The sequence below is a fragment of the Urocitellus parryii genome, chromosome 6, assembly GCF_045843805.1.
Source record: "Urocitellus parryii isolate mUroPar1 chromosome 6, mUroPar1.hap1, whole genome shotgun sequence".
In the NCBI taxonomy this organism is placed as follows: Eukaryota; Metazoa; Chordata; class Mammalia; order Rodentia; family Sciuridae; genus Urocitellus; species Urocitellus parryii.
In genome coordinates this window covers 96,572,394-96,592,554 of record NC_135536.1, presented here as the reverse complement: position 1 = coordinate 96,592,554, position 20,161 = coordinate 96,572,394, and the positions used below count along the sequence as shown (strand labels likewise).

At 33.8% G+C, this 20,161-nt stretch overlaps 1 protein-coding gene across 2 annotated transcripts in view; it reads right to left on the bottom strand.

Moving 5' to 3' along the window:
• Window positions 1-20,161, bottom strand: part of Usp8 (ubiquitin specific peptidase 8) — a 58,032-nt gene that overhangs the window by 24,317 nt on the left and 13,554 nt on the right. Inside the window, exons 4-8 of one of the 2 annotated variants that reach the window (XM_026391831.2) lie at window positions 18,833-18,918; window positions 9,605-9,767; window positions 7,376-7,418; window positions 4,781-4,925; window positions 952-1,114 (exon numbers count right to left, since the gene is read on the bottom strand). In XM_026391831.2, coding sequence (XP_026247616.2) covers window positions 952-1,114; window positions 4,781-4,925; window positions 7,376-7,418; window positions 9,605-9,767; window positions 18,833-18,918 — 600 coding nt within the window. Of the gene's footprint in view, window positions 1-951; window positions 1,115-4,780; window positions 4,926-7,375; window positions 7,419-9,604; window positions 9,768-15,832; window positions 15,896-18,832; window positions 18,919-20,161 lie in introns of those variants that run through there. The other variant, XM_077799764.1, reaches the window with a different exon arrangement.

Below are 20,161 nucleotides of genomic sequence, written 5' to 3'. Positions count from 1 at the left end.
ATTTTTAATTGTTTATGGACATAATACCTTTATTTTATTTTTATGTGGTGCTGAGGATTGAACCCAATGCCTTCCACATGTGAGGTGAACATTCTACCACTGGGCTACAACCCCAGCCCTGTATTCCCTGTCTTAAAATATGAACTATTATGAGGCTTTTAAGATTGTTCTGTTGGTGGGCAATCTTTCATCAACTGACCCTTTTACCAGCAGAATGAACTTAGTAATTTAAAAAGCTAAACTGAATATTATTTTTTAATCTTTGTTCATTTGATCAGTGAAAATGATACTCAATTTAATCTGTACTTATACTAGAAAAGAACATTTTTATGGTTAGGCCCACTTGTTTTTCCTCTTTTGTTCATCACTATCTATAATCCACTACTGATTTAACAATTTAATTTTAAGTATTTATTTATAAAACCTCTTCACATTTTGCATGTTTTAAAACACTGCCTTAATTGTTGATAATATTTTTTGTCTTCTACCTTCTAATCTTGTGATATTTTTACAAACCTAACTTTTTTTTTTGTTATGTCAAATCTATCAAACATTTATCCTTTGGTGACTTCTTCCTTTGCTTTTATGCTTATAATCTAATTCTACCTCTCTTTCCTTTTTTTTTTTTTTTTTTAAGGTCGGGTCTCATTAAGCCTGGCCTCAAACTCCTCATCTTTCTACCTCACCCTCCGGAGCAGCTATGATTATAGGTGTGCACCATGTCCATCCTAGTCTTTATAACAACAAAAAACAAACATTAAAAAAAAATTGTTTCAGATAACTTATAATGGTGAAAATTCTAATATTTTATACAGATCAGTTTATTGTTATCTGGTGACTGAAAACTAATCTTTATACAATCAAAGCAAGATAAAAAAGCTAGTCAGCATGTCTTCCTAACAACCAAAGAAGGCTTACAGTTACAATAAACTAACAAGGAAACTTGCTAACCTTGAAAAGTGCATCTTTCAGGCTCCGCAGAGTTGTTCCAAGCTGTAAATCTTTTGCAGAACTAAACCAGTCAAGAAGTACCACATAATCCACATTCCCCCTCTTCTTCCATGTGTCTTTAGAATCATCTGGGAGGTTTGCTTCAATCCAACTAGCAGTGACTCTGAAATGTATTAACATTTGTATTGGGACAAAAGTTGACAGAAGATGCTAGTATAAAATTAGGAGTTTTGTTAGAGTCTGTACCAGGCCATAGCAAACCTTAAGCAGATTCCTTTCTAAGGCCAGACTTCATATTAAGATATTAAATAACCTAAACATTGAACCCTTTCACTACTGTAAGCTGGAAAATGATTTTAATAATTATTAAAACTGAAAGAAGGGCTGGGGTTGTGGCTCAGTGGTAGAGTACCTGCCTCGAATGTGACAGGCAACTGGGTTCGATCCTCAGCACCACATAAAAATAAATAAAGATATTGTGTCCAACTACAACTAAAAAAATATTGGAAAAAAAAAAAAACCTGAAAGAAGTAGATGAAATTCTGACCTTTTAAAAAAAGGGGAGGGGGCAAAACTGATAACAGAGGAAGTCATTGGGGCACCTCTCTCTGCCACATATAAACAACTGGGGGATCATCTGGGTAACATTATTCACATTTCAGTTCTCTTATAATACCTACACAGATAATCAATAATTAAATAGCAAAATGTTTATTTAACACATATAGCATTTATTATGTGCCAGATACTGATCTAAACGCCTCAATGCCTCATTCAACCCTCACAAGAAACCTGTAGACATATTATCCCCATTTTATAGATAAGAAAACCAAATTACAAAAAGAGTAAGTAACTTGCACAAGGCTATAGCTGGTAAGTGGAGCCAGAATTAAAACTCAGGCAATCTGACTCACATCTATGATCTCAGCAACTTTCAATGCTGCCTCTTATATCAACTATGAATAATATCAACTCTATTAAGGCATGCTGTTCACCTCATCTTTTTTGCTCAAAAACAATAAGAGGTAAAACAGATAAAATAAGAGGTAAAGTCTTTACAATGTCCTGTCATGTATATATATACATGTCCTCAATCCTATTACCTCAATGTCCCTCTTCTCTAAGGACCTACCCACTTTATTTACTTACTCCAGCTATTAATTTCCTTGCAATTCTTGGTTTATCCAAGTATGCTCCTACCTATGAGCTTCTACTCTTGCTGTCCCCTCTGTCTGGATCCCTTCTGGAATTCTACTGAGTGCATTTTGGGAAACAATAGCATCAACCAGTGTTTCCCAAACTTCAGTCTTTCATGGATCATATTCACAGATGGCCCTCAACTCTGCTCTGTCTTATAACTTAATTTTTAAATATAATTATTAATCCAAATAATTTTAAATGATCTTTTATTTAAATACATTCTTTTATTGGGGTGGCTGTGCACTGGGGGTTGAACTCAAGGGCACTCAACCACTGAGCCACATCCCCAACCCTATTTTGTATTTCATTTGGAGACAGGGTCTCACTGAGTTGTTCAGTGCCTTGCTTTTGCTGAGGCTGGCAATCCTCCTGTCTCAGCCTCCTGAACCGCTGGGATTACAGGCATACTGGGATTATGAGCATGCACCACTGTGCCTGGCTACTTAAATAAATTCATTTTAATAGGAAATTATGTCATAATATATGTGGAAAACATTTCTAATATAAAAGAGTAAATTTAAAAAAATTGTGCTGTATTCATATAACAGAATACATTTAGCAATGAAAATGAACCAACTGCAACTACATACAATAACAGAGATGACACTCATAAGGTTGAGGGTTAGGGATGCAGCTCAGTGGTAGTACTTGCCTAGCATATGCAAGGTCCTAGTAACTAACTAACTAACTAACTAACACACACACACACACACACACACACACACACACACAGTTCAAAATGTGGAACAGAAGAAGCTATCCATAAAAGACTACAATTATATTATTTTGTTTACCTAAAATTTAAAAAACAGACAAATGAATACATTCTGTTAAAAACCGGTAGTTTTCTGCTCGGTCTATTGAAACACTTATTCCATTTTATGGATGGAAGCACTGCCTGATTCTAGAATAGAAAAGAAAGCCAATTGAGATATCTAAGGGGAAAAAAAAATTGGTTTCCTTGGATGGGTGGGAATATGGCCAGTAACTTAGAGCGGGCATACTAGGGGATCTGGGAGTGAGGATTATGTCCTATTTCCTGGTCTGGAGGCTATTAAAGGAGCTAAACACTTAGGATAGGAGTGCTTCTGTGCATATACTATATTAAAATTATTTAGAATAGAGAATGAAAAAAATATGTAATTACCATCAGCTAGCTATAAATATTACTCCCTATAGAAACTTGAGGCCTGCTCCCTGTTAAGAAAGGGAGATTATCAAATATTAAAAAGTTACACTAAACCAAACTGAAACTCTGTTTAACCAACTGAGAAGGACTGAAACAGAAATTAAAAGGGAGGGGCTGGGGTTGTGACTCAAGGGTAGAGTGCTCACCTAGCACGTGTAAGGCACTGGGTTCGATCCTCAGCACCACATAAAAATAAATAAAATAAAGGTATTAAAAAATTAAAAGGGAATAATTTTCTCAATGTAATTTGTTCCTTAATCTTTAACCTAAGGTCATCTTAAGTTTCAACACAGAACTGAGCACAAACGCAATTAAGACTACCAGCCTTCTGTTGGTATAGATCATCTAAAAACTATTAACTTGATCTTTTCAAATTCTGGGAATATATTCATATCTGCTTGATTAGACTAAACACTGTGATCTTATTTTTAAGTAGTATATTTACAAAGCACTCTATCCTTCAGGTCAAACAATTATCAAGCATCTGTAATATGTCAAGAATTCTGCAGATTTTATTTTCCAATTTTAAAAAATGTATACTTTAATGTCATACCACAAATTTTAACTAATCCAATCCCATAAACTAAGACCTACAAGGCACATGATTTATATATGACAAGCTTAAAAGAGTGAAAATAGCCCTGGATCTAGAAGTTTAGCTCTGCTACTATGTCATAATGATTTCTAATGTATGATGTATCTATGTAAGTAACTTTATAAAATAAAAGAAAGTTACTTGTATAAATACACACAAGAAAGGTTTGAGGTCTTTTTACCAAACAAGTTAAAAAAAAATGTTCTAGTAAGCCTTTTACTTGTGCCAAGCACTGTGCTAAGTGTGTATATTTTGATATACAAAATATCTCAAACTGCTCAAAACTTCTGTGAGGTAGGTACTATTGTTTGTTCCATTTTATAAATGGAAACATGGGCTCTGGATAAGTCACTAGCTAGAGATAATGCAATAAATGACAATTATTTGAATATAGTCTGACTTCAGAGATTCTTTCTTAATCACTTAGCTATACTCCTTTTTTTAAAAAAAGTTTGTGTATACTCTTTTATCCTAGATAATAGTATGGGGAATTCTAGTATGTAAAATAATTAGTTCACAATTTGTTACATGATTCATAAATATATAAACAGAAAATAATAAGGGAAATCAGTCAACAAACACCTGGAGAGAGTAAGCATAAAAAGGCAGCTCCATCTCATTTCTAATAAGACTCCAAATGCCAATGATAGGAGAAAATAGCCAAAGTGGAATGTTTCTGACATTATGCCGCAGAAAGGGTGAGGTACATCATTAAGAAGCAAAGAATGAAAGGTCAACAGGAAAAGAAATGACTATTTTACCACGTTTAGCTTGGATTTCTAGTAGTAACATTTACCTACAGTTGTCTACAATTTACCATATTCTCTAAATACACTATGACCCACCCTGGACTGATGGCTTCTTCAGGAACACTGAGAGAATTTGAAATACAGGAATCCTGATAATCCTTCATTTTTCGAGCATCCATTATAATCAAGCTGATGTTTTTATCCATCATCATTGTGTATAGTTTCTTTGCTGTGATTGTTCCTTGAAATTGAAGGAGACAATAGAAGAGTCAAGAAAAACCCAGTTCCATGTGCTAGCATATTACCAAACACAGGACCAACATAGTTTTTTCTAGAAGAGCAAAATATATACTTACTTACCACTTATTATCTTTTAAGCTAACATTAAATATAATTTGTGTTGGTATTTATTAAGAAACCCATTCAGTGCTGTTTGTTTTTGTGATACTAGAGACTGAACCCAAGCATGCCTTATTACTGAGCTATATCATCAGCCTTTTTTATTTGTTAATTTTGAGATATGATCTTGCTAAGTCCCTGAGGCTAACCTTGAACATGCAATTCTTCCATAGCTGGGATTGCAGGTACATTACGGTGCCAGACCAGTGCTCTCTTTATAAAGATTTAAATATCAAAACTTAGGCTGGGGACAGTGATAGAGACAGAGAGCTTGCCTAGCATGTGCAAGGCCCTGGGTTTCATCCCCAGTACCACTAAATAAATACAAAAATAAATAAAAACTTGCTTTTGAAGTTACAACTGCATCTAGTGTTAGCTCTATTATTGGTATAATATAAGGGAAATTAATATACTTAACTATGAAAATATTCTTGTTTTGTGTCACATTAGATTGGGTAGAGAGAGGTGATGGGAGGGGAGTGGAGTGGAAGGGGGGATAGGAAGGGCAGCAGAATAAAATAGACACTAGTATTGCTGTATGTATATACGTGTCTGTATAACCAATGTGAGTCTATAACCTGTACACTTGGAAAAATGAGAAATTATACCCCATTTGATTCAAATGTATGATATGTAAAGAACATTGTATTGTCATGAGCAACTAATAAAAAAAGAAAGAAAGAAAGAAAAGGTTCCAAAATTACAAGAACCACTGCCACCAGATCCAATATCATTTCCTTGTAGAATGGCTTCAATTTTAATAGCATTTGGACAATTTGGATAACCTAGCAATTTCATTAAAATTGAATACTTATTAAATCCTTAAGCAGTAATTAAAATAGACTGTGTTTTTATGAAAAAAGTTAAAAATAAATCTTTGACTACAAAAAAAAAAAGACAGTAGAAAAATGCTTACCAGGAAAAAAAGAATCCATGGTTTGAAAATTCTCAAAAGATTCTAAATTCCTCTTTAAAAACTCCCAATGGAGTGTTTTGAAAAACTTTTAGATTTCCAAGTATTTCTACAGTAATAAGCCAAAAACTTGTTATTAGTGTTCCACATGAGAGGAAGACAATTAAGGTCTCCTATTTTATTGGAATGTGGCCATGCTCATTTGTTTACACATGGTTTATGGCTACTTTCACTGTAACAGCTGACAGAAAAGACAAGGCTCTTCAGCCTAAAATACTGGCTACCTAACCCCTTATGAAAAAGCTTGCCAATTCTCATTTTACTTGATACTCATTAGTTAGTTCCCAGTCCAAAAGCAAGAAAAAATTATGTTTATCTAAGAAGTCTAACAAAAAAGAAACCAAAGCTACTGAAATTATTTATTTAATGGGGGTGGGAGGTCCTGACAAAATAAATATCCCCATGTTGCTATTTTTCCCTCAGCTGTACCACAAAGAGTATAAAATTAAAAAACGCTACAAGGAAGTTTAGATATTTGAACAACTATTTCAGCAGTGGGCTATGGAAAGAAGGTAATCTCAGTATTTCCTAAGCTAAAACACCTACAGCTGGCTAATACACTTTCTTTCCTCTCTGACGAATGAGATTATTTTGACAAAAAAACAGACTAAACAAGCTGAGAATAACATTGAGAAGAATAATTTCTAAGCATGAGGAACTACAAAGCAACAAATGAATAAAATCTAATCTTAGAATAAATCAACAACACCTTACATTATTCAGTTTATTTTAAACATTGTATGGCAATATTTTCAGCAAAGAATTTTAAGTCGACAACTTAGAGAGGAAAATAATAATACCTAATACTAAAAGTTTACTGTGGATTCTAAGAGTTTTACACAAATTAAATAATTCAATCTTACACAAACCCTATGAAACAGGTTTTATAATCATCCCTACTTTACAGATGGAGAGAGTGAGGTAGAGGGGTTAAGAAACATGTTTAAGATCACTTGGAAATTCAGAAAAGGAGCTATTATTCAAATCCAGGCTAAGAGCGTGACTGCTGAGAGATCACGCTCTTAGCCACAATGCTAAACTTACATAGAAAACGAGTACAGCTGTAGTTTTGATGTTTTCAACTAAGAATTACCATATTTTTATCATGTCATTCAGGCTAAAATTATTCATAAAGTAGTCCCCTTAATAAATAAATCTAGAACTCAAGACATTTTCAATATAAATATGCAGGCCAGGAAAAATGATAACACAGAGATTAGACACAATGCTAAGTATTACTATATAAAATCTGAAGTTTATTCTTATTAAAAAAAGCTCCAATAAGGACTTAAAAGAACTTCCTCTTTCTTTACACTTACCTTTCTCTGAAGTTTCATTTTTCTCACTCTTTTCACCATTGATCTATTTCATAGAAAAAAAAATTTTCAACTTTCATATAAACAAAAGGTTCAATGTTAATACTTCATTGAAACAAAGTCTAAGAAAGGATATGTGCCAAATAATGACATTTTATAAAAATACAGTATTTATAATAATATCATTACCAGGTCATGTTGGCAGTAGGCCACAGCTAAACTAACTAGCAGCATATCATAATCATAGGAAATTTCCTCAAAATTTCCTTCAACTAAAGGCCAAATTAATTTTAAAACACAATTACAGAAATTTAGTATTTAATAAGAAAGTGCTTCTTATAATGAAACAATTCTAGCTGTCCTAGTACCCTCTGTTACATAATTAAAGGAAAATGAAGTAATACAAAGAATTAATTACACAATTTACATTTTCTAACCACGACAACATGTGATAATCCTATAAGATATTAACTCATCTTATTAGACAGGACACACTCAGACCTATTGATCAATTTTAGCTTCACTAATAAAAACATTAAAAATAAATGCGTATTATGTGCTGTCAACTATGATATGAAGACACAAAATCATGTGTGGAACATTCTTGTCATGAAACAAAACTTGAAAATGACTATACAGAAAATAAAGGAAATATGGGATACAGAAAAATAAGTACACGAGAAAAGGAGGAAGTCATAAGATAAATAGAGAATAGGGCTCATTTTCCAATATTAAAACATCAAGTACATGAAATGAAAAATGAGGGAAGAGAACTTAAGTGGAGATTAATTTAGAGACTTAAGAGACACAGCAACCAACAGACAATTTGTCTACATTGTTTGGATCCTGACTGAAATAAATCGACTCAAAAAAATCATGTGATGACAAGTAGGGAAATCTGAATTAGATTATATTAGGGAATTATTGTTAATTTTATGAGCTGGAAAAATAACATTGTAATTATTAAGAAAATATATTTTTTTAGATAAATACTGAAATATTTAGGAGTAAAATGGTAATTTGGCTGCAATTTGCTTTAAAACACCCAGCAAAAGGACAGGAGACAAATTTAAAAGTATGGCAAAATGTTAATTGATTATTAAAGCTTCATGAGAGGGCTTCATTGCATTTTATTTTAAAATAAAAAGGCAAAATAAAGTAACAAAAAGTGACCACTTTTGGAAAGGTAACAAAGTGAAGAGTTAAGAAAGTTCCCTTCATATGGTCCTCTCAAATCATATTATTTGATAATACCAGCCATGTGACCCATAAATGAATATCTCCCAAAGGCAGTATTATTTCTCTCACACAGTGAGTTCCTAAAATTAAAAACCAGATTTCTATACTTCTTTTTACACAGTGCTTAGTCCAATGTCACTACTTTTTTTGGGGGGGCGGGGGAGTGCAATACTGGAGATTAAACCCAGGGTCTCACATATGCTAGGCAAGCACTTTGTCACTGAGCTACATCTTTAGCTGGCACTAATTAATGAAACTGATGATTCACATACAAATGAAAGCTGAAAGCTACAAAATACTAAGAAAAAAAAAAAGGAGAAAAATCTCTCAAGGATTTAATAATGCAGAAGAAATTATATTTTAGGAAGAATGATTCTGAGGAAGTAAGGGAGATAGTGATAGCTGGTGGTATACAGTAAGTCACTGGTAGCTTTTGGAAAACAGATGATATAGCTGAAAAGATTAATAGTAGTAGCTAAACAAAATGGACAATGAGAAAGAAGAAGGGAAAATCAGAAAAAGAAGGAAAGAGCAAAAAGGAGTGAATGAGATTCCAGAAACAGATATTTGGCAACAAATAAAGCAGTATACCAAACCTTTCTTTTAATATGAATTTCATTATGAGAAAGAAGAAAAACCTTAAATATCATCTACTGAGTCCCAGAGTGGTTAAACAAGACTTGACACAACCCCAGAACTCAGATGTACTGAATCACAGCTCTTATCTCTCTCATCAAGTCTACAGTGACTGTTAAGAATATAATTAAATAGAACATACTGCTGTAAAAGCTCATAGAAAAACCTAAAATCAACTGAAACTATAATATTTAATTCAACTTCAAATTAAAATACATTTACCCCTGTTGTCTAAAAGAACTTTATAGTGCTACCTTAACTCTCCATAAGCATATCATCTAACAAAAACAAACAAACAAACAAACAAAAAACCACAAAAAAACAGTCTTTTTACTTTACACAACAAATTTGAGATACCCTTTGGGTTTTGTTTTTGGAATCCAACATAGTCTCCAAAGAACCTTTAGATGACGCACTACTATCCTCTCTTCCTGCTTCCTGCCTTTTCTGTTGCTGCAGTTGCTCTTCCTCCTGTCTGTCCTTTTCTTCAAGTTTTTTCCGAACTTCAGCTTCTTCATATCTAGTTAAAAAAAGAAGTCAAGATGTCTTTTACTACCATGAGAGTGGAAAGCAAAGGAGTTCACATTTTTAAAAAATTAGTATCCTCTCTTAGTATCCTGCATTGGAAGTATTTTGTGGCTGTATAATCTCTCTCTCCATTTGCAATCTAACTCTGGTAGAGCTTCATTATAAACCACAGCTCACATATTTGCCCTCTTCGGCTATCAGTACATTCATTTTAAACTGCCAAAAAATCTTGAAAGTCTACATTCTCAAGTTGAAAGTAATTTAATGTTCTTGTCTCTATTCCTCTATTTTCAATCTTTTTCCTTTTTCAAGTGATCCTCCCACCTCAGTGCCTTGAGTAGATGAGACTACAGGCATGTACCACCACACCCACCTGGTACCATTTCAATCTTTTAATGATTCAAGATTTATAAGCACCCCTAATTCTTTCTGCAAAACAAACAAATGTCAAATATTTACCCATGTAAATATTTTTAAATGACCACTTAAAAATGTATTAACACCACAGGGGAGGAGGGAGTATTATCAAGGTCAATAGATTTTTTTTTAAAGGAGGACTGAATTTTCCATTTTGTTGGAAGTACAGCTATCCTAACTACAGTTAGCAGATGTCCAAGGACTATGGAATGGTTTCTTATGAGATTATAAGCAATGTGGGAAGAAATGTATGTTAGCAAGAACCTATATAATCTTTTTTGCCCTGAATATCACCAGCAATATTTGGCAATGTCTGTGAGTTTCAAGTTTAAGTCAGAGAAAGAGAGGAAAAGAAAGAAGAGGAGGAAGAAAAATGAATAATTAACAATTGACTAAGGTCAATAAAAAATGAATCAAGAGTTTTCATTTTTTATTATATACATACATTTTATATACTCTCTTAAATGTATAGTTCTCAAATAACTATACAGAGGAAATGGTGACAACTCAAAGAATTTTGCCAAATTTATTTATTAAAAATTTTAAGCCTAGGGCTGGGGTGGTAGAGTGCTTGCCTTGCATGTGTGAGGCACTGGGTTTCATTCTCAGCACCACATATAAATAAATGAATAAAATAAAAGTCCATCAACATCTAAAAAAAACATTTTTTTTTAAATTTTAAGCCTAATTTAAGAATGCCTTCTAGTCTTCTAATTGTTCCTCACACATCACCAACATCAGGCTAATAGTGACCAAATGTATTATCAATAAGATATTTCCAATTTGATAAGCCCCCACTTAACAAGAAATTAAACTTTTAGATGTTACACAAGGCTGAGGTATTTCTTAAGGGGAATGAGTATAAGGAAAATGGTGCTTCTCTAAATCCTTGAGCTACTTTTATCCTTATGCTTAGCAATTAGTTCTGAATAATTTATTTCAGTGGTTGAAATGATCACTAAGATTTGATAAAAACATGGTGATGATAACTATCTCACACTGTTTTTTAAAATACCATTCTACCGCTGGGTTCGGTGGAACATGCCTATAATCCCAGGGGCTCGGAGACTGAAGCAGGAGGATCTCAAGTTCACAGCCTGCCTCAGCAAAAAGTGAAGCACTTAAGCAACTCAGTAAGACTCTTTCTCTAAAATACAAAATAGGGCTAGAGATGTGGCTCAGCGTCAAGTGCCCCGGTAAACAAACAAACAAAAAACAAACCATCCTTTCTCTTCAAAAAAATAAAGATGGGAGCTGGGTGTAGTAGAGCCTACCTGTAATCCCAGCCACTCGGGAGACTAAGGCAAGAGAACCACAAATTACAGGCCCCAAGTTCCTGAGCCATACTCTGCCTCAAAATAAAAATAAAAAGGGGTGGGGATATAGTTCAAGGGCATAGTACCCCTGGGTTCCATCCCCAGTGCTTATTAAAAAAAATAAAAAAGATGGGGGTATTCTGATTTTTGGTAATAGCTTAGTAATTCCTATTGTACTGAACAGATCAAAGGAAACTACAAACTCCGGACAACATATAAAAATTGGATAGCAACCATAATCAGGCAAGAAGTAGGTGTTGATGCTTGAAGAAAGTGAGATTCCCATTTTTTACAGCTGAACACCTAAAAACTATACCTTTGTTGATGCTGGAAGCAGCTAAAACTCCAACAGAAATCCTAATTCCAGAGAGCCAGAGTTCCAATTTCTTTGTACAAATTGGAACTAAATCTCTAATTGATACCTGAACTAACCTTGTACAGGGCAGACACTTAGGAGATAAGTTTTTCTTTCAGCTAAATCTAAAAGAATTGAAAAGACATTTCATCATGACAGAGCTTAAAAATTTGAGTCTAACCAAGTAAACTGCCTATAATAACAAAAGAATCAACACTCTTCAGAGGAATAAATAGATGCAGAGCCTCTACATGTATCATTCACAATTTCTAAAGTTATTGGACATACAAGGAAAAAAGAAAATGTGACCACACTTAAAGAGAAATGGTAAACAATGCAAATTGACTCTGAAATAACCCTGATGATGGATTTAGCACACAAAACTCAAAGAAGATGAAGGATATAAATTTAAAATGTTCTTCTAATGAACGAACAAATAGGAAATCTCTGCAAATACATGGTCACCATAAAAAAGACCACACAGAAATTCTGGTATTGAAACACATATCTGGGAAACACACCCCACCCCCCAAAATAAACCCCAAACTCACCTACCTGAAAACTGGAGATGAGAGTACTTAAATAGTAATACAAATTAGCCATTAGCCAATCTAAAGAAAGGAGGGAACGATTTTAAAGGAGGAGGAAGGGAAAAAGGAGAACAACAAACTCAACTTAGAGATCTGATAGACAAAATAGGAAGGTCTATCATATGTATAGCTGGAGTTCCAGCAAGACAATGAAAACAGGACAGGAAAAAAGTAAATACTTAAGAAATGGTGGTCAAGAACTTCCCAAATGTGACCAAAGACATTAATTTACATATATGGGGATGTGAGTAAATCTCAAACAGGAAAAATACAAAGAAAACCAACCTTCCAACATCATGGGCAAACCAAAGTTCAAGGGAAAATCTTGAATCATAAAATAATGACACATTACTTGCAAGTAATCTTAATGACTATTAAGAAACAATGGAGGGCTGGGGTTGTGGCTCAGCAGTAGAGTGCTCACCTAGCCTGTGCAAGGCATTGGGTTCGATCCTCAGCACCACATAAAAATAAATAAATAAAATAAAGGTACTGTGTCCAACTTAAAAAAAAATAAACAACAACAAAAAAACAAAACAAAACAATGGAGGTCACAAGACACTGGAATAGCTTTAAAGTATTAGAAGAAGTAAGGGGACCTATCAAACCAGAATCCTGTAATTCATGAAAGGATAAATCCTGTTATCCTAAAAATATCTTTTAAGAATAAAGATGAAGCCAGGCATGGTGGTACAAGCCTATAATCCAACAACTGCAAAGCTTAGGCAGGAGGATCACAAGTTCAAGGCTAGCCTAGGCAATTTAGCAAGACCCTATCTTAAAATAAAAACAGAAGGGCTCCAGGCTCAATCTCCAGTGCTGAGGGGAAAAAAGGGACAGAGAGGGAAGGAGGGAAAGAGGAGGGAGTATGCTCCTGCACACACATAGGAATATGAAATAAAGATATTTTCAGATAAACAAAAATCAAGAATTTGTTCCCAACAAACTACTAGAAGTGTTAAAGGAAGTTTTCAGGCCAAAGGAAATGTTTCTAGATGGAACTTGTATCTAAAAGAAATAGAAAATACCAGAAATGGTAAATATAAGGGAGAATATAAAGGAGTATTTTTTTCTCTTAATTTTTAAAAACACATATGTATGTTTAAAGCAAAAATTATAACCCTGTTTTGGGGGAGGTTCTAGTGTTTGTATACATATGTGACAACTAATGCATAAAGGATAAAGTGTGGTAAACAGATTTATATTGTTGCAAATGAAAGAAATCCCTGGAGAACCTATTTTTTAAGAATGTAATACATTTAAAAGCTAGTTGATCACATGGAATTCAAAAAAGAATAATTCAAAGGCAAGAAACTATGAAAAACACATGACACAAAAGAAAACAATAGTAAAATGACAGAGCTAAGTACAACCACATCAAAAACTACATTAAATGTGAATAGATAAAACACTACCAATAAAGAGACAGAAACTGTCAAAAATGAACGAAAAAGTGAGATACAATTATATGATATCTACATGAGATGCTCTTAAGAATAGATATTGGCAAAGCTCAAAGAAATGGAAAAACATGCAAACAATACACATACAAAAAAACTGAAGTAACCTTGAAGTAGTCTTCAGAATACAGAATATTCCCAGATTTAAAGAGGGATATAATGATAAAAAGGTCAATTCAAACTGGGCACAATGGCACAAGCCTACAATCTCAGTGACTTGGAGACTGAGGCAGGAAGAACACAAGTTGGAGGCCAACCTTAACAACTTAGTGAAAACCTGTCTCAAAATATCATGGGGCTGTGGCTCAGTGGTGTAATACTCTGGGTTCAATCCCTATTACTGCAAAAAATAACTAACTAAATAAAGACCAATTCATCAGGAATTTATAATAGCAATAGATGTTTACATGCCTAGAATTAGAATTTCAAATACATAAAACAAAAACTGAAAGAATTAAAGAGAAAAACAAATACAGTATTTAGCACTCTCTCTTAGTAACTGTTACAACTTGGCTAAAACAAACAAATAATATCCCCACAAACTCAATAAGTTAAAAAAAAAAACAAAAAAGATAAGAGAAGATCTAACCAAAACTCAACCACTCTGACCTAAATGACACATATATGGTTCTATAATTTAAAAATTGTTTGTGAACCCACTCTCCCACCAAACTCATGACGAAATTTAATCCCCACTGGGTAGAAATTTAATGAGACTATGGAATTTAATGGTAGGCCATTTGGGAGATAATTAGGAGTAGATAAAGTCATTGTGGTGGGACCACTATGACTGAATATTGATGGCTTTATGAGACCAGAAAGGTCCTTGCCCAAGACTGCACCATGCTATTTGACCTTTCAGCCTCCAAAACCATGAGCTAAATAAACCTCTTTACTTTACAAAGTCAGTCTATCTTTGTATTTCATTGTATTGACACAAAATGGATTAATAATACACAGAGAACACTTTATTCACAACTGCAATTTTCAAGTACATATAAGACTATTCACTAAGATAGACCATATGCTGAGATATAGTATAAGAATACATTTAAAGAGACTGAATATCTCTGACCACAGTGAAATTAAATTAGAAATCAATAAGATATCTAGAAAAATCTCATATATTTGGAAATTAAACAACACACTTCTATACAATCCTAGGATCAAGGGGAAAAAAATCACAAGGGAAATTTTAAAATATTTCCAAATAAATTATAAAACTCTGCAGAGAGAACAATATGCCATTAGATTTATAAAAATCCATGTTAAAATAAAATAAATAGAAATAAAAGTGAACAACTTCATATAGGATTTTACAAAAGCAGAGGTTTCACCAGATTACACCTGTTCATCAAACAATATTCATTGATATAAGGATTCTGAAATCTCCAATGGGACCACCCTTCCTATTGTATTTGCTTCCCCAATTTCCCTATGCACTGTTTGAAAACTTGCTGACAGAAGAACAAGCAAGTACCATCACTGGCTATGTCAATGAAACAGCAACTCCAGATTTTTCTGCCTATTTCATATGCCAACATCTATTTTACAGTTACAAAACAGAAATGAAAGACTTGGGACGAGGAACAAAACTGTGCAGATGTTTTACCTAGACTCATTAATGTAAGTCATTAGAAAGCCAAAAAGAACACTGCTGCAGAACAAGGCTGCTTCCATTGTTAATGACAACAGCAAATACTTACTGAGCATCCACTACACACCAGGCATCAATCTAAGTGTTTGTATGTGTGTTAATTTGCTTAATGCATTAAAAAAACTCTGAGGTGGAATTTATTCTTATCCCAGTTACAGATGAAAAGACAGGCAGAGGGAGACTAAAGTAACTTGCCCAAGATCACACAATTAGTAAGTACAAATGGAATTCAAACCCAGGGAGTCTGGCTCCACACACTTACCCACTGCTCTACATCTCTTCTCTAGTAGTACTCTATGCTGGAACAGTATGTGAACTGTCTGCCCTAAGAAGTAAGCACAGTCAGGCTGGCAGAAATGAAGAAACTTAAGATTCCCTTTATTCCTGAAAAGAAAATTTTTTTTTGGTACCAGGGATTGAATTCAGGGGCGCTTTACCACTGAACTACATCCCCAGGCCTTTTTATTTTTTTGCTAAGTTGCTTAGGGCCTCACTAAGTTACTGAGGCTGGCCTCAAACTTGCAATCCTCCTGCCCAGCCTCAGTTGCTGGGATTACAGGTGTACACCACTGTGCCCAGGTCCTGTTTTCTTTTTGATATAATCACATCTCACTCCCTACCTTGCTGTTTTCTCCTTTTCTACATTAGAGTGGTAAGTCCACTTAAATACAGTTGATGATGCTTCCACTTCAGAGCCTCAATTAGTAATCTGAAGTGATGTCAAGGCTTGCTCGTCATCTGACAGACTTCTGGTTCCTTTACCTGCTTATTTAATTTCTTGAGAATCCTGATACCACCAGAGTTGGTAAAAATTAAATCTAAGAGAACCCCTAATATGGATGTGAAAGAAGTGGGTAAATCAATAAATGATTAAACAAATATTCCATAATGATAAATCATGCTGAAATGTTTTCCATATACTAATTAGGTGTTTTGGTTCAAGTGTTTTGGGAATCAGGAACTATGCCTGCTAGGAGAGGGAAGACATTGCATGATACTAGATGACCAGGCAAACTAGCAGACAGAAAATTTTACCCAATGTGTCTAGGACTTTCATCTTAAAGTTAAAATATATCTTCCAAAATTTAGACAGAATAGTTTCGAATTTCTTTCTCAGACTGCTGGCCTGATGAAAGGGAAATCCTAACTATGTACAGATTTCAAAAACTTAAAAGGAGAAGAGCTCTGTGTTTGACTTATTAGAGAATTAGTAAGGATAAATGAAAAGATAGATATGTTAATACAGAACTGCTCTAAATGTCAATGAAAAAAACCAAACATATACGGCAAGAAGCAAGAGAAGGACATTTAGGGAGAAAAACAAGAATGAAATGATTCTCCCCATCTAGATACAAATCAATCTACAAATCAGGAAAAATCCAGTGTACATTCAAAAACCTTAGAACTGGGGTCTAAGAGCTCATTAAGCAATAACAACATTATTGTAAAATAGGCCATTCCATTACTGTGAAAAAAGTAAATATTTGAATATTGAATCGTTCTCACTGATTTCCTTCATAAGAACGGAGTTTTTAAAGAAAAAAGTTGTCATTTTTTCAAGAAGTATCTGCTTTTATATGTATGTTCTGATGCTATATATATATATATATTTTTATATTTTAATATTTATTTATTTTTCGGCGGATACAACATCTTTGTTTGTATGTGGTGCTGAGGATCGAACCTGGGCCGCACACATGCCAGGCAAGTGTGCTACCGCTTGAGCCACATCCCCAGCCCTGATGCTATATTCTGCAAAACAATTCTCTTCACTTGAACACTGCACATTTATCTAAAAGAAATACAGGCAACAAAATGGACTCATAGTCAAGATTCACTGTACTAGAAGTTTTTAAAAATCTTATAATCAAGGTCCCTTTGCCCAGTAATAAGTTATAGTTATGAAGATTAAAAAGAGTTATATAAAGATCTTCTTTAACCTACATAACTTCTGTGTGAATCATCACACATTTATTAATTTGCCTTCTGAAGAATTCAGCAACCACAAGATTTTCCTCTCTTCTTTATTACAAAAACAATAGAATATCAATAGTAAATAAACACTTTAAAATAGATACATTATTAATAATCCTGCCACCCAAGCTGGGGTTGTAGCTCACTGGTGGAGCACTTGCCTCACATGCATGGGGCACTGGGTTCGATCCTCAGCACCACATAAAAATAAATAAATAAAATGGAGATATTGTGTCCAGCTGCAACTAAAAAAATACTTTAAAAAATAATAATCCCGCCACCTGAACTCAAGTATTTAATTTTTGGTGTTTTTGTCTTTTAAAAATTACATGTTTCAGGGGCTAAAGGCATAGCTCAGTGGTGGAGCACTTGCCTGGCAGGGGGAAGGTCCTGATTTGCTTCCCAGCAACAACAAAAAAAAGTTTCAATCTTTATTTTTAAAATAATGTTTTAGAATACAAGTAATATGATACATTCTCAGTGGAAACGAAAGTTCAAACCATAAATACATTGGCCTGATTAAACCTTCTGGTTTCCCTCTTCTCTCTACTATTTGTGTTGTTAATTTCTCAGTATGCCCTTTTTCACTAGCCAGGCTCTGGCAGCGTGTATTGCTTGAAACCAGTTCCACTGTTCTCCCCTCAATATGTCATATTACTAGGAATGCTTTTAAATTTATCCATCAAGAATTCTTATGCTGCAAGATGTGGGCAGAAATTTATTTACTATGATCTATATGACACCATTAAGTTGTCTATAATAGCAATAAACTAAAAACTGAAACACACCATTTAACATCTGTAATCATTTTAAGCCTGGTAAGTCAGTCATAGCAAATTCCAGAATCAGATCTTTCTGTAAACATAAATAACTTTTGCAATTATAGGCAAATGAAAAGTAAGAGTAAATACTTCATTTCCTTAAGACCAGTATCCAGTAGCACAGTATAACATGGAGCATGTGAAGAATTAAATTTTTCTGAAAAATACAATCAGAAATTTACAAATATTTTAACTTAAAAAAATTGGACCTGAGTTCTAATTTAATATATACCAACACTTACCTTTACAATCTATCATTCTAAATACTTTTAAAATTTCAATAAAAAATACTGATAGTAACATATGAACTATAGGTGATATAGAAAATATTTTAATTTCTGTGTCCCAGTTAACAGAAATCTTAATTCTAGGAACTTGGATATTTTACACATGATAAGATTTAAATGGACAAATATTTTATAAGTTAAATTTACATTCTTTTCAAGATTTGATAATAATGTCTGTACCTCAGTTTAAGGCTTTCAGAGAGTTTTTCAGCTTCTTCTATAGCTTTTTTGATGTTTGTAGGTCCAAGTATTGAATGAAAGTACTCCTAAAATTACAGGAAAACCATGCCATACCATTAGTACTGGGTACTGCACATAGCACTGATGTTAAAAATACTAAAAACATGGTGCTTACATAAAGCAATGTTTTTTAAATAAAAGCATTATAATAATTGAGACACCTTGAAAAGCTTTTCACCCACAGAAATGTACAATTTATTCTCCAAATGTCTCCAAAAGTATCTCCTCATATCATTAGCATGCTTAAAAAAACCCCACAATACCTTCTGATTTTTTCCAATGCACAGGCTATAAAGGTACTATGTCCTTTACTAGAGAAAGTTTGCTAAATTAAGTTTAACCTAAATCTTAAATATTTGGTAGTATAAAGAGTGAAAAATACAAGTTTCTGAAGAAATTGACATATTCTGTCCCTACCTAATTAAGGGGCAATATATACTTAGTGAATTAAATTTAATACCTCACATACTTGAGGTACACTGGAGAGGTTAGACTAAAACAAAAACAAACAAACAAACAAAAAAACAGTTGTAAGAACTCTAGACAGAGCAAATGAAAATAATCCTTTTATTGAAAGCCAAGAACTGAATAACTGTAGCATATAAAGTAACAGTCTAGGTTACCTGAGCCTTTGCAGGCAGCTTCCTAACCTGAACTTCTGCCACTTTCACCTACATATTCCCTTTGGAAATGTAACAGACACTGTGGGAATGGAAAAATCTCTTTATCAATTAAAATTTACTCCCAACCTGCTCAAGGGGAAAAAAGGTTAGCTAGAAAAACATTCCCAACCTCATCAAAGAAAAAACAACCACTAGCTTCTAAAACTATAACAAAAAGGAAGCTAGTACATAAAATAGTAAACTAGTACATAAAAATAGCCCTATCACAAAGGCAAAAAAAAGCAAACATCAGATTTGTCCAAATCTCAAATCGCAAATAGCTGGGTGGGGGGATGCATGCCTATAATCCCAGCTCCATGGGAGGCTAAGGCAGGAGGATCACAAGTTTGAAGCCAGTCTGGGCAACTTGGCAAGATCCTGTCTCAAAATAAAACTAAAAATAAATATAAAGGCCTGTGGACTTACCTCAGTGATAGAAAGCTTGCCTAGCATCTGAAAAGCCCTAGGTTCTATCCCCAGTATCAAAAAAAATTAATTAATTAAAATGTACTTTAGTAAGCAATGTTTATGCCTTTGTTTTGTTTTTTTGCAGCACCAGGGATTGAACCCAGGGGCACTCTACCACTGAGCTATATCTCCAGCCCTT